Source organism: Benincasa hispida, unplaced genomic scaffold (genome assembly GCF_027475165.1).
Source record: "Benincasa hispida cultivar pf3 unplaced genomic scaffold, pf3_genome.v1.1 HicScf331, whole genome shotgun sequence".
Taxonomy (NCBI): Eukaryota; Viridiplantae; Streptophyta; class Magnoliopsida; order Cucurbitales; family Cucurbitaceae; genus Benincasa; species Benincasa hispida.
Genome location: NW_028326417.1, coordinates 12313 through 27840, shown reverse-complemented (window position 1 = coordinate 27840; position 15528 = coordinate 12313). Strand labels below are relative to the sequence as shown.

General features: G+C 31.4%; 1 protein-coding gene across 1 annotated transcript; it reads right to left on the bottom strand.

Annotated features, from left to right (window-relative positions):
- Positions 1 to 4410: 4410 nt before the first annotated feature.
- On the bottom strand, positions 4411 to 9091 carry LOC120089430 (glutathione S-transferase 2-like). Its single transcript, XM_039046891.2, has 10 exons — positions 8842 to 9091; positions 8635 to 8737; positions 8446 to 8502; positions 8184 to 8269; positions 8017 to 8088; positions 7656 to 7709; positions 7378 to 7453; positions 6639 to 6700; positions 5822 to 5881; positions 4411 to 4649 (listed from the first exon to the last, which is right to left on the bottom strand). The coding sequence occupies exons 1-10, from the start codon at positions 8842 to 8844 to the stop codon at positions 4542 to 4544; spliced, it is 681 nt and encodes a 226-aa protein (XP_038902819.1). The 5' UTR covers positions 8845 to 9091; the 3' UTR covers positions 4411 to 4541.
- Positions 9092 to 15528: the final 6437 nt, after the last annotated feature.

The following is a 15528-nucleotide window of genomic DNA, read 5'->3' as shown; positions in this document are numbered from 1 at the left end:
GGGATGATGTGATACATTTGATTAAATTTGGGGGTGTTGGGTTTATTTCTTTCTTTTGTAATTTCAATTCTAGCTTTTACATGTTTTGATCATATTATGAATTTCATGTAATTCTCTCTTATGAATGCAATCTCTATGTTTTATTTCCTTGCATTTGTACTAAGAATTCTCGTATACTTCTTTATTTGCTCTTTTGTCTTGCGTCTTGCCTTGATACCTCGATGACTATACCAATGTTAGATGACTAAATAATCTTTTGGTAGGCGTTAGAATTAAGTTTGGGAACTTCTCCAAGTGAAACATATCTTTTATTTTCTATGCATGCAAGCCTCATCTCGAACTTTTTTTTTTTTTTAATTTTTCTAAGGCATTTTTATAGTTCTCTTTCAAAATTTGGAGGGGGGTGAAGGGAGGTTTGAGTTTATGCGTTCACTTTCATAAAAGATCCTTTTCATTATCTCTTTTATAATTCCATAAAAGAAAAAAAATATAATAAAAAGTTCACTTAAAAGTAACAAACTCAACTATCAGCGCAAGGAAAAACCAACCTAATATAAGTTTAGTTGTAAATGGAACTTACTCGTAGTTGGATGTTTGCATGACACCTGTGGGGTCAAGCCAAAACAAAGGTAAGTAACCAGGATCAAAGCAAGTCATACTTTTATAAAACATCTCAAACTCCAATGTCTAAGCCTAAGGCAAAAATATATACATAGCTTACACAAGAGTTTAGTCGTGAAGGCTACTTGTTGGATGTCCGCATGACACTTGTGGGGACAAACCAAAACAATCGTGAGTTTCTTGAATCAATACATGAAAGAATATTATGCAATAACTAAAAAATGGTCTTTTAGAAAAGTGAACCTCTAACGTATTTATGAACTTGAAAGATGACTATGTTTATGAAAAGCAAAAGGATATTTTAGGAATGTGTTTGCCGCATAAAAGATCAAGATATATTTCTTTGAGAATGAAACAAACTTACATTACTATATGCTGCAGACTCTTAAGTTAGAAGACATGATGAGAGGTTGAGCCGGTGCATTGAAACTAAGTTGTTAAGGAATTGTTTTGGGAATGCTTGAGGACAAGCATTATTCAAAATTTAAGGGATACAAGTTACTATTCTCTTAAAATTTGAATAATTAAGATTAAATAATGAGAAACGCATAAAATTACTTATATGTGTTCAATACATACAAAAGCGTCATTTTAAGAGAAAAATAGACTACTAAAGCTGATAACACAGGGACCGTAAATTTTTCAGTAAGTGTTGCAAAGATGCCAATACAGGAAGCGTGCGTTGAAACCAAACGGACGCAAGAAGATACATTTTACTCGTGCACTTAACATCAAATCTCAACTTGCAGTATGGCCATCCTGACAGACGGCTACAATAGAGCATGGAGTTTAATATCATCAAATCACAAGTTGCTAAAGCCCAACACCTATAAAAGGAGATGTTGCCCACCTGTTAGTTAGAGAATCAAAAGTTAGACACTTAGGAGTAGGCAGTAGAAGTTAGAACTTAGGAGTAGAAGTTCCTCAGTCGCCTGCAAGAAGAAAAGGAGTCTGACCACTATTTCCACCGCCGATATAGAGGTTCTATTGGAGTTAGAGCTCAAGAGAGACGACCTTCAGCACGTCTTCACTCTAGTTACAGCAGCAAGCACTTAAAATCAAGCCAAAGGGAGCAAGAGATTGACTTTGATGGCTTGACACACTTTTCTTTCCCCTTACTTAGCATTTTCTTCCATTATTTGTCTTGATTGAACTATGATTCTGTAGAAATATTTCATTGATATTAATTCAGGTGGCTTACTTTTCTTTCCCTTACTTAGCATTTTCTTCCACACGTTTTATGCTTGAATCCATCTGATCAACCGATTTAAGTACAGATAGTTAACTGCTTAAGAGAATAGGTAACTGTGGAACGCATCAAGTAAGAATATTAAGTAGCTTTAGAGATAAAGTTAGTCATATTAATCTATCATATTAGTAAACACATACATCTTAGAGATAAGATAAGTGTGATAAATGCATCAAGAGATGTAGAAAGACAAAGTAGAAAATAGAACCTGAATGCATCACACATGTACACTTAAGGGATTACCAGCTAGTCTTCCCAACACCATCTCGTTTCATTGATTTCATCCATACCTATAGTCTGTATTGAGGAATCATCACATCACATTCCAACACATTCCATACTCTATCAATGCAACCCATTTCTCCACCCTCTTTATCTTGCATGTATGTTGGCTTAGTTTACTTTAGATTATCAACATGTATATCTATACTTAGAACCAAACTGTAAAAGATCATTTCACCATCTTGCATTAGCACTAACTAATCCATGACCCTGGGTTTGTCAGGAAACTTGCGCCAAATTTATACTTTGATCTAACTCATGAAAATTCGTACGCAACTAAGAGCTTTGCATGAACAATTAATCTTTATTACATAAACACAACGCAAAGATTAAAATTGTCCACAGATACCATAGTTTTTTTTTCTTTTTAAATTTCTTTTACGCTAGAAACATTAAACATGCTAGACAAATATATACAAAAACTAAAATGTATTTCGTTTTACAATCAGGGATTTATGCACACTTTTTTTATCTCTAATAAATGGAGTAGGTAGGATTTGAACCTCTTATTTTTCAAAGGTACATGTCAATATTGAGTTATATTTACTAATGGATTTTATGCATACTTTTTAAAAGAAATTGAAAGGTAGTACATGTCAATTTTCAAATTTCATTTTATAATTATTTTAAATTTATTAGTAAATCTAAATATCAAAGACTAAAAGTAAATATTTAGTAATAAAAAAATCAAGGTTAAAAATATAACTTTAAATCTAAGGATCAAATTAAAACAAAACTCAAACATCAAAAGAATAAAGTTGTAACATTTTGGAACTTAGAAATTAAACTAAAATAGAACTCAAAACTTAAGAACTAAAAATCAAACCCTTTGAAAACTAAATAAAAACTAGATCTAGTCCGACTAAAAGAATATATTTTCCCGTTTCTTTTCTTGATTGTTTATTCCTTGAATTTTTTTGCATTGTATTAGATAGGTCTTTTAATTTGGAAAAAACAAATTAATAAGTTTCTAATCTTCAATTTTACTTTAAAAGTTATTTGATAGGATCCAGTATATGAGACACAAAAGAGTCCATTTAGATTACTTAGAGAAAAAAATATTTTTTAGAAAAATCATTTCATGTCACATATTTTATAAAATCTATTTAAAATAAAAATAAAAATGGATTTCTTTTGTGTTAAAAGCTAGATCCACATGATGTGTAATGCATAGCTAAAAACCATTTTTCATTTGCCAATGAATTGGATCCACCCGGATTTGATCAATAATGGGATTCTTGGCTAGATGATTTAAAAACACTTTTATCAGATGATTTTTTTTTTTAATGGATAATTACAATGAATAACACTTTTAGAGCTAATAACTAAGTATATAACAACATTTTTAAAGAATTATAAATATAACAAAATTTATCCATGATAGACTCGATCGTTGATAAACTCCTACCAGAGATATAGTTTATCACTAATAGATTCCAATGGCTTGATCTAAACTTTAACCATATCTACCAAAAAAAAATGTGCTATATGTGCTAATATATCTTTTATTCCGCTTCAACACATCAAGATGCTCAACATACTAATATTAACATGTCACTCAAAATTAAATACGAAAGGCTCTCTCTCTCCGATATGTTTGGATTGAAAAAGAGGTACAAAATGTTAAGTTATGTCATGTCAAAAGAGAAGTATTATTTGAGACTGAACTTTAGAAGTAGAACCAAGTGGGGGAGATTTATTTGTTTTTCCTTCTCTTTTCTAATAACAAAATTTATAATTAAAACAATAGTAGAGAATCAGACCTACCAATAAGTCAACAGAATATATCATTTCAAGTCTAAAAAGAGAGAGTAAAAACAAGTAATAATTATTCTAAAAAACAAGTAATAATTCCAATTTTGAAAGAAAATCAACACAAAACACTATCATTTCAATTAATAAATGAATATAGAAGGATAAGAAACAGACTACAGATTCTGTTATGTATGTCTTAAAGAACATAACATCAAAAGTCAGAAACCTTTATTAATATTATGGTTGAATCAATTTAATGTACAACCTGTTTGGATTGACTAGATAAAAGAATGTTTTCGAAAAAAAATCATTTTTATTTGAACTCTTTTGATAAAAGTATGTTTAAAATATACTTTGAAAGTGTTTCAAAAGCTATTTTGAATTGTTGACAAATCTTTTCAATTTTTTCAAACTTATTCAAAAAATTAAATATTTGAAAAGTTAAACCAAACACATCCGTAGTCTATTGTTCATATGTGATGGAATCAAACTATTCCTCAAGATTTTGAAAGGGCAGTTCTTTTTTCTTTATTACTTCAGCAACTTCATCATCAATAAAATACACCCCCCCAGACGCACGCAAGAGTTCAATATGATCCAGAAATTGAGAATGAAAGAGAAATACTAAAATGGACTAGGTAGAAGTTTGGGTAGCATCAGGCTGCTTTGCTGGCGCTGCATCTTGAAATGCTGCTATGCCATTGTATTCCTCATTCAACCTGCTTAATAGAGGAAATTTGGACTGCCAAACAAAATATAAACATTGCTTAGCAATTTCTATTCACAAGAGAGAAGGAGAATATCAATTTAATCTCTACCATAGACAAATGATTAATAAGATTGATACAGAGTAGTATCTATTTGGTCCTTAACTTTCAAAAACATATAATCGGCCCTTGAGCTTTCAATTTTGTGTTACTTTAAAAGTGTTCAATAGATGTCAAAACTTTCAATTTTTTGTCTAATGAATCCCCCACCTATTCAAAATATTACATTAATAGAAACTATAAACTTTCAATTATCTTGTACATCCATGAAATTGAAACAATTTAAAATATTGAATATGTCAAAGACCTATTAGACAAATAATTGAAAGTTTTAAAATCTATTTAGAAACTTTTGAAAGTTTGAGGACCAAATAAACAAAAACAAAGTTTAAGGAGGACTAAACTTGTAATTTAACCTAAAAGAAAATACCATATTTAAGCACTACAAGAGGCTTGGACTTTCCCAAAGTAACTACACTCCAAACTCTTCCCATCCCAAACCCTCTACCTATTGTATTTATAAGGTGAAATTACGAATTTTATCCAAGAATTTCAAGGGGGTGTTTGGCCCAAGAAGTTGGCGTTGAAGGAGTGGAGTTGTTAACAGGGCCAAGGAGTTAGTGGCCCCTAAAAACTCCCTGTGGACCCACAACTTCACAACTCTACTCTTGCCCTAAGCATCTCCAGAGAGTTTTCTCTAATAAGTCCTAAATTGAAAAAAAGTTTAATTTTATCGAATGTATAATCACTTTCCAAAGAACTCTTCATTCAAAAAACATATACCCCTTTTGTATCCTAATAATATCCCAGTTATTCCTAACAAAGCAATCTTCAGTATCTCGTTAATCAGTGAAGTAAACATCCATAAGATGATTGGCTAAAAGATTAGGGTAATCATAGCTTCTAATTCTAATAATAGCAATACTGTACTTCCTAGCTCCTATTGCTCTCTTTCTCTTCTTAACAAGGTTTGGAAAACGTAATTACGCAAAAGATAACCAATGAAGGTCTGGACTCTGGTCCTAAAATATTTTGAAGCAATAACAAACGGAGTTACACAAGGTATAATAGTACACCTTGTTATATTATTAATGAAGCTTTTCAGAGGAATGACACAAAGCTCTAATAAGTTAGGAACCAGTAATACCATGTCAACACTGAATCTGCTGATGGCGCCAAGAATTTGGGGAGCCAAAAACAAGTCCGCCTGCAGATGATAAGAAATGGTTGGTCTCAATAGATGCATAAAAGAAGTTCAATATAAATTACTCTTTCTAGTTCTGTAAACTTAAGAAATGTATTGTATTTTTCTTAGAAGAAGAAACATGTATCATTATAAATGGACTCTTAAAAGAGACTAAATTCAAAAAGGTTTACAAAAGAAAGAACTCAACTCTACTGAAAAGATATAACTTTTAACACAAGTATTCTATAAACTTATCCTATTTCCTTCTAACCACACTTTCTAAAGAAGGCCTTAAGAACATAGTTCCAAGGATTTTCTCCTTTCCTTTGAGGGAGTCTCTCTGATTGTTCTTAAGAAGCATCATTGAACTCTAAAAGGTATTTAAAATAGATTGCCAGCAAATAATCTGAAAATCACAGTTGGAGAATAAGTGGTCCAGAATCACTCTTTTTCTTTTTCTTTTTTTTTTCCCCTCCAGAAAATGTACAAGGAGAGAGAATTTGGATATGACAAATTCTACAATATATCATTTATATTCACCCCTTTCCAACAAACATACCAAGAAATCTATTGAATTATTGCAATACTGTCTCTGAATTATAAAATAGGTTAGGATCTGTGGATAGAGTTTCACAGAGGACTACAATAAAAATATCAGTGACCTTTAAACGCAAGAGCAAACTGCAAGATGATATTCAGATGAGGCAATCCCTTAGATTTTCTAAACAGAGCTATCATCTGTATCATGGATTACTCTTAAGCACAAACTCAAACTAACCAGAAAGATTTCGTCTCCAGTAGCATATTTCCCAGCATGAGCTTTTAGCAGCTTTTCAAGTGCTGAAACACATAAATGCAAAAATTATAATAATAAAATAAAATAATAATAATAATAATTAGGGAAAAAAAAATCAGCAATGTATAAATTAAGAGTTGAGAGACCATGAGCTTTTAGCAGATTTTCAAGTGTTGAAAGTGAAACACACATTAATGGCATAAAAATAACTGTTTCAGCAATTATATAATCAAGAGTTGAGATAACTGAGCTTTTAGCAGCTTTTTCTTTTTTTCCTCTCCCAAGTTGAGGGAGGGTAATTGAAGCTAACCGATAACAAGTAACCCAACTAACTAGACATCAGGTATGTAGATTAAAACTGGACATGGAGTGGACACAATCGTTGTATATATGTCCCATATCCATTCCATGTGCTAAACTTGTCTTCTATAGGAAATTTAAGAGAACTAGTTCAGCCTAAGTTCTCTTTCTTATCACGCACCAAGTCCTTTTGTGGTCTGATTATTTAAAAAGGGTTGATTTCTATATATGACCAGTAAGTATTTGTCAAGTGTGAGGACCATCAGAGTTACCAATCAACAATCTTTTCTTTTCCAATCTTCATATCTTACTTGTCCAGAAAGTTTCTTCATGAAGTCTTCATATCTTACTTGTCCAGAAAGTTTCTTAGATTTCATCACAGCAGAGAATTCTTTAAGTTTCCATCACAACTCAAGCTTACCTGTAAAACCTTTTTCAATGTGATGTTGAACCCAACGAAGTTTCTCTGCTGGACCAGATTTTTCCTCAATGTACTTCTGTAAAGTGAGAAAATAATTCATTAATAAATAAGAATAAAAACCTCAAAAAAAGGAGGGGGGGGGGGAAAAAACAAGCAGAGGGAGAAAACAAACAAGTGAATGGAAAGCATTATAAATATAACATTTGAACCCGGGCCTGGAGGAAATAAAAGGGCACCAAACCAACTAAAATCCAAAAGAATGCATGTTGAACACTCACCAGAACAGCTAGATTTTGAAGAGGCTGTATGCTAGAAGAAACAATGTTTGCAGCCTGAAGAAAAACTTGGAGAAGTTATTTAATGTTGGTACGCAAACATACAACTGTGGCTAAAATGGTTCTCAAAATTTCAATCACAATCCTACATCAGTTATACTGTGATCAAGAAAGAATTATTAGATTCCCTCCAATGCGGTCCTTTAGCCACATAGCTTTTATACAACTGTAATGTAATTTTCTCAGACAGATATTAGTCGCAGCCCCCATACGAACAAGTTCCTCATTATTTTGCCGCATTTCTTGCCATTTGCAGGAACTAAACGTACATTAATCCCAAACATGATTAACAAACGCAAAATACCTGGTAATTAATAGCTCTTTTACTAAGATCACGAGGCAACAGAGGATGCTGAGGGTACTTCTCCTCCAAATACTGTAAGTTTAGAACAAGTACTAGAGATCAATTAAAAGTAGACAACTGAAAACCGCAAGCTAACTACAGATAATTTGGAAACAAAAAGCACAAACCATTAATATAGCAAAAGAGTCGGCAATAACAACATCCCCATCCACAAGAGTGGGTACATAACCAATAGGATTGAGCTTCTCATACTCTGAGCATCGGGTAAACAAAGTAAACGTAGAAATTAGCTTCAAGTTCCACAATTTCAAGCCGTTTATTTGAAAAGCAGAATAAGATTATAGAAGAATACATGCTTCCTCGGAAAGAAATGAGCAATTGTAGAAAAATCAAAATCAAGGATGCAGGGGGAGATTGCATAATAATTACCGGGAGTGAATTGCTCTCCCTTCAGTAGGTCAACAGCTTTGTACTCGAAATTTAGACCTAAAAAAGTAACAAAAAAGAAGGATACGAAGAAGAAGAAGAAGAAGAAGAAGAAGCAATCTCAAACAAGCAGCTGAGCTAACAATCGATTGGTAACCATATAGAAATGAAAACGAAGAAAAGAGGAAAGACCTTTCAAGTTTAGGGCAATTCGAACACGGTGAGAACAAGAGCTCCTCCAGTACGAGTAAAGCTTCAAGGGAGAAGCTGGGACCGGCGACGCAAGCGTTTCAGTCTTGAGTCGACAAACAGAAGAGGAAATCGAGTTAGTAAGCTAAGGGAATCAAAATCGAAAGAAAGCAAGATGAAATCGATTGAAAGACAGAAGGGATCATGAACCATGGTGATCTGATGAACGGAGAGTCCAAAGAATCAGAAATGAGCTGTTTGATTGAGAACGATCCCCGATTTCTGCACTTCCTCTAATCATCTCTACTAGTTTGAATGGATTAATATCTCATCCCAATTCCCTTCATTGTTTTTTTGACAAACTTTGGATTTTAGTATGGCTCTTTGCCAAAATAAACTAAATACATAGGAAAAATGGCAAAAATGGCAAAATCTTTAGGCTTGGATGGGTTAGGATCTTAAGTACAACCCTCGTTTGAAATAAAAATTTTCTAAACAAGCTTTCCTACCTTCTTCCCATGTGTTTGAATAGTAAACACTATTCAAATCTATGGATTACATTTTTTTTTAAATTTAATTTAGGTCACCACTACTAGTGACCCAGTCGGCAAACTTCCGACAATCCTGACAATGGAAGTCCGATCACCGTTTCTATCCAAACTTCGATCGTCATCGGTCAACTTTGACCACCACCTCTGGTGATCGTGATCGGCCAACTTCGACGACCACCGTCGGCGACGAACTTCGACTAGTGACTCTGGCCAAACTTCGACTATCATCGACAACTTTGGAAAACATTAATAAAAAAAATTAGTATATAACAAACCAAATAAACTTGTATATAAAAATACTTCTAAGAGTTGTTGTATTTTTATTTTAAATCAAAAGTGTTTAAATAAAAAAATTTCTAATTCATTCCAAATAGACCCTTAGTTTAAAGATAATAATATTTTCTAAATAAAATTTTTTTCTTATATTTTTTCATTTGGAGTTTTTTTCTTTTTAATTATTATTATTTATTAGATTAACTTTTTTTAATTCGCTCTCTTCCCTTTGTTTATATGTTTACTTTACTTCAGAAAATTTCCTTTATTTATTTATTTATTTTTTCTATTTCTCTTAGCTATAAATCGATCACCACAAGGAGCATCCCTTATATGCTTTTCTTCTACTTATTATTACTATTACTATATACACATTTTTAATAAAAATTGAATAGTAAGGAGGAGTAAAAAGTAAATTGAACTAGATTTTTGCGTAATTATGTATATTTATTTAAATTATATGTGTACAAAACCTTACTTTAAATTAGTAAAAGAGACAAATGTTTGTATAACATTTTATTTCAAAACCTAATAAAATCAAAATATCAAATTATAAAACAATAAATTAAATAAAATTATAATCTTAATCAAATTTATATTTCAAAATTCAAAAAACAAATATTCTTCTAAATTTTTTCGATTATCTTAAACTCAACAATTAAAATAATTAAGATGACAAGTTTGAACTAATCTAAAATCTAACCACGGATCAAACACAAGAAAATGTTTCACAAACTCAAAATTTATAAATCTGTACTTCATTCCCAAGCTTCCTAAGTCTGCACTCCAAACACGGGTTTCTTAAACCCATACTCCTGCATTCCAAACACAGTTTTCTTAAACCTAGACTAGCTAAACCTCCAAGCCTAACCCACATGCTTAACATTCTCAGACTTAGCATTCCAAACCACCAAACGCCCTACGGGAAAATTGGAGGAAATAGCATGTCGTACACGTGACATGTATTTTTTAATCCTTAAATTATCTTTGGTATGGTCGATTAACCGTTTTTTCGAGTACTATATAATTGTTACACCATATATAAATTCTAAATAGAAATACCAAATTAAATTGTCTCTTATGGCTTGTTATGAGAATCATGTATCAATTTTCAAAGAATCGTTGGTTATGAGACTTCAACCTAACGAACTTAAGAGATGTCGGATTTTTCTCCCATTTTAAAATTTGAATTAGCGGTTTCATATCTTTAATTTGATTTAACCACTTTTTGAGACTATTCAAAATTAATTAATCTTTAATTTGTTTATCATCATTTTGATTTTAATTTTTAATATATCTTTAGATTTTATATTATTTTATTCGTTTTTTATTATTTTAAATTCGAATTACAATTTTTTATTCTCATTAGAATTTTACTTAATATTTTATACATATTATCATCTAGTAAATTATATGTTTCATTTAAATTTTATCATTTTTAAACATCTTTTATTCATTATCATCTTAGTATATTATATACTATTAATTCGTCTTTTTGACAAACAAATAAATATTCTCTTTTGCAATCTCGTTGTTTTTGCTAAGCCTCTACAACGAGTTAGGCTTCTTTCGTAGCTTATGTGATTGATGGAGTTATAAATACAGTGTAACGGTTAAAGCTTAAATGACAATAGAATTATGAATACAGTGTAATGATAAATAAACGAGTTCTCTTCTGATTATTCTCCTCTGAATTATATTTGAATTTATATTTTATTATCAAATTAGATTTTTATCGAATTAATCACCATAAACAAAAACTTCCTGATTTTTCTCTTCAGCTTATATTTGAATTAATCTTTTATTTTCAAATTTGATTTTATCTAACTAACTTTCGATTTCTTTAAATGTTTGTTATAAATTCAATTGTATATAAATACTTTTTCATGGTTGTATACATATCATTATCAAATTAATTTGATTTTTTTTCATATTTTTTTATGTTTTCAATTTTTCATATAGAAACACGTAAAAATGGTTAGTTGTACTTAAAAAGAAGCATATAAATGGGAAACATTAAATGTTTGAAACATGTGCGATATTGTTTATTATTAATATTATTATTATGTTGTTGTTGTTATTATTATTATCATCATTAGAAAAATTATTTTAAATGACAAAACTGCTAAAAATATTTACAAATAATAATAAAATATCCCAAGATTGCAACAGATCGCAATAGACTACTATATCTATCATGACACATATAAACATATATAGTCTATCGCGATCGATCATGGATAAACCTTGAAATTTTTTTATTATTTGTAAATATTTTGATTCATTTTCCTATATTTGAAAATAATCCTTATCGTTGTTATTATTATTATTAAAATAAGATAACAAAAAACTTTAAATCCCATCCTCTTCATCTTCTTCACTTTGCCCCAAAAATCTATTTTTCTCCTTCTCATGTCTGTAATCATTGGTTCAACAACCCTTTCTTGAATTCCATCATCTTGGCTAGCTTTGGGCGACCACCCTCGCCAAGTCGTCTACCTTTTTCACTCGCACCCATGTTTCCTACTTTTGTTTCCACTTTGAACACCGCTTTTAACAATGACGTTATGGGATTGATAGTGTTTAAAGTTAGCTTTCAAAATCCTATGAGCAAAATGATCACATGGAATGAAGACGTTGAAACTTCCTACAATTGGTTTGGTGTCAAATGCAATCATATTTCTAATAGTCACATCGTCTTGAAGTTGCAATTCCTTCAAAAACTCATTTGTCAACAACTTCATTGCTACAATCAACTTTGCTTTTTCTCGTCTTGAAGGAAGTCCATCGTTGTGGACATCCATAAGTTTCTAATGGCCCTCACCTCCCGATCATCATCTTCCCTTGCATATACGTGTTCTATAAACAGTCGGAAGCATTAAGAATCATATTGGGTGATTTTTAATTTTTGCTTTTGGAATGTTTAGATACTATATATTTGTGGTTTTATAATGTTTATGTAGAGTGTATATGTGGTATTCGAATTGGTTTTTAAGTAGTGTATCTTTGCATTCTCATTTGTACTTAATTTTGTTGTTTTAGGGTAGTTTTGTCATTTACTAATTAGTATTTATCTATTATATAAATTCATTTTGGTATTTTTATAATTTCGAAATCTTTTTGTCATTTTTCCAAATGAAACTTAAAAATTTGCTATTTCTCTTGTCAGTCTTTCCTAAAAATGAATTTTTGCCCAAATAAAAAAAAAAAAACAAATGAAATTTGACCTATCTTTAATGTCAGTCACTTATGAAAGTACTATTTATCCTCAAAATGCATGCGAGTGATTGACGCTCAACATTTATATTGTTTAGACCTATCCTTAATGTCAGTGACTTGTGAAAGTACTATTTATCCTCAAAATGCATGTGAGGGATTGACGCCCAACATTTTTTCTCATTTCTCCTTCTCTCGTTCGATTTCTTCCTATTGCTTCTTCCTCTCTTCGTACTCAGATATAACTCTACGTTTTATGCTCGACTTTTCTTAAATTAGCGATATGCCTTCTCTTGAATCAAAGATGGAAGCCAAACCATAAATCAGTGTCTCTTGATCTGCACTTCATCTTTTTCTTATTTTTATTTTTTAAATCAGTGATATACACTTCTTCTTCTCCTCCCAAATCAAAGATAGAAGTTGAAAGGTAAATTAGAGCGAAACCAAGGAGCGAAAGAAAGAAGAAGTGCAAGGCCAAGGAGCGAAAGGAAGAAGAAAGAGCAAGAATCCGAATGAAGAAAAAAAAATGCTGATTTGATGAGAAAAAAGATGGAGTGCGAGAGAAAGGAAACCGAAACGAGAGGAATGAACGAGAATTTGTGAGAGCATAAGATTTTGTGAGTGTTTTGGAGTCAAATCGGTATAATCACATTCGGTTGACGTAAGCAAAAGACCATTTTTCGAATGTTTTTTAACCATGGAAAATCATTCAATATATTTTTCTTCACGAATTCAAAAGAATTTCCTCTACGCTCAACTAATTTTCTTCGAAGGTTTTTCTCAATTGCAAAGTTAAAAGTAAAATTCTACGTGTGTGTCAAAGTAGGTACCAAAGACCTCAGGTATATCATGACTACACTATGAAAATACATTCATATGGATGTAGCAGGTAATCGTCTTGATATAACTTCAATGATTGAAAATCCAAATCTTGAAACATACTTATCACTTTTGAACACTTAAAATCATATCCAATCAATACATGATTTCATAATAAACATAAAACATCCCAAACGTATATGAAATCAAACTTCATTTAGAATCATGAAAATTTCATTAAAAATTATAATTAACAAAAAAACACAAATACTTAACACTTGCTTAAAATCATATATAATATTAGTTTTTCATAAAACTTCATAATACTAGTTAAATAGTGAATAGTTTTTATTAAAAAACCACTCACCAAACTTCTAGAATGTAAAACTTGATCATAAGTTACTCTAATTTCAGTTTGCCATGGAATACCAATTTCGTCACTACGTAGATAGTTACTTATTTGATCACCCACTTGAACCAAATACAATAAATTAAACCAACTCATTTACCCAACTTAATTCCATTCCTCAATTCAACTCTCTCTCATTTAACTCCCTTCTAATTTTTAAATTCCCTGAAATTTCTCATCTCTCTTCATTTAATCGATCTCTTACTCTATTCTCACCAGCAAGTTCCCTCGAGAAGTATTCATGCCCCACAAGCGTTTTAGACCGAAGGCCCCCTCTCTTCCTACTTGTTTTCTTGTTTGTATTATAGGGCTCTCTGCACTCTTGGAAAAAATCTTTATTTGCTTCTTATGGGCTTGATATTAACCAGCATTGCCTTTTCATATCTCGTCTTTTTTTTTTTTACAGATGATAGTATTACTTTTCTCAAAGTTTCGAAGGATAGTTGAGATACAATCAAGAAGTCCCTTCAATGTAATGAGATGACGTTGAGACAGACCATTAATCTTGATAAGCATGCATTCACGATAAGGATGAACTTGAGTAGGGTAAAAAATGATCAAGTTTGGGATTAAACATTACACTTCCCTTAGTTATTACCTTGGTATACATTCTCAAAATGGTTGGTATAAGAATAAATTCTTTATAAGACTCAAAGATTGTGTCCAGAGACTCCCAAAGGGTGGAAGGAAATCTCTTCTCTCTTAGGGGGAAAGAGATACTTATAAAAGTTATTGTGCAGGTGATGGCGAACTACATAATGAGATGTTTTTGTTAACTAAAAAACATTTATGAACAAGATTATAAGTCTTGTGCAAGGTTTTGGTGGAGCTCTTTTGAAATTACGAGAAAAATTATTAGAGGAGTTGGAAGAAGCCTTGCTTGAATAAAGGTGCTAGAGGCATGAGATTTAGAGAGCTGAATCTATTTAATCAGGCTAAGCTTGCAAAGACTAGTTGACAAATTGTTAGGAACCTAGAAAGCTTACCAAGGAAGAACGTTAGAGGTCGGCATTTTAAGGGTGATTTTCTAAACGCGTCATTGGTTCTAATTCCTCTTTAACGTGGATGCATAATATTTGAAAGAGAATTCTCTTTTCTCAATGGTTATAGGTGGAAGATGGAAAAATAGAAGATACATCTCCATTGCCCAAGACCGATGGATCTATAAATGTGGGAATCATATGCCAAATTTTATTCGGGATGACTTTGGAAGAAAGAGGATTAAAGATATCTTGAACAAGAATGGGACATGGAAGGAGAATATCATGGTAAAGTTTTCGTTCCAGTTGATAGAGAAGATATTATTAATACCCAATCAGGAAGACCTAACTCAAAAGATGAAGCTATCTAGAGTTCGGTGAAGGGCATGTAACGGCCCATAATGATGGAACCCTCACCTTTTTTGTACTAAAAAAAAGTTGTATGATATGAAGTTTATGCCTTTCTCCGACTCATAATGGTTAGCTTTGCAATTACTAATTGCAAAGAGGTATTTTTTCTAAAATTAAAAAAAAAAGGCGAAGGGTTTTAATGTAACTTTGTTTTCACTCTAGTTTTTTAATTTAGTTAAAAGCCATGGACTAAGCACGCTTATTTTTTAAAAGTTTGAGGCAAAACAATAATATTAAT

Excerpts from the sequence above, each read along its gene's own strand:
- LOC120089430 (XM_039046891.2), bottom strand. Across the intron at positions 8,089-8,183 it reads ACTCTTTTGCTATATTAATG|TATTTGGAGGAGAAGTACCC; the intron begins GTTTGTGCTTTT and ends CTAAACTTACAG. Across the intron at positions 7,454-7,655 it reads TTCAAAATCTAGCTGTTCTG|AAGTACATTGAGGAAAAATC; the intron begins GTGAGTGTTCAA and ends CTCACTTTACAG.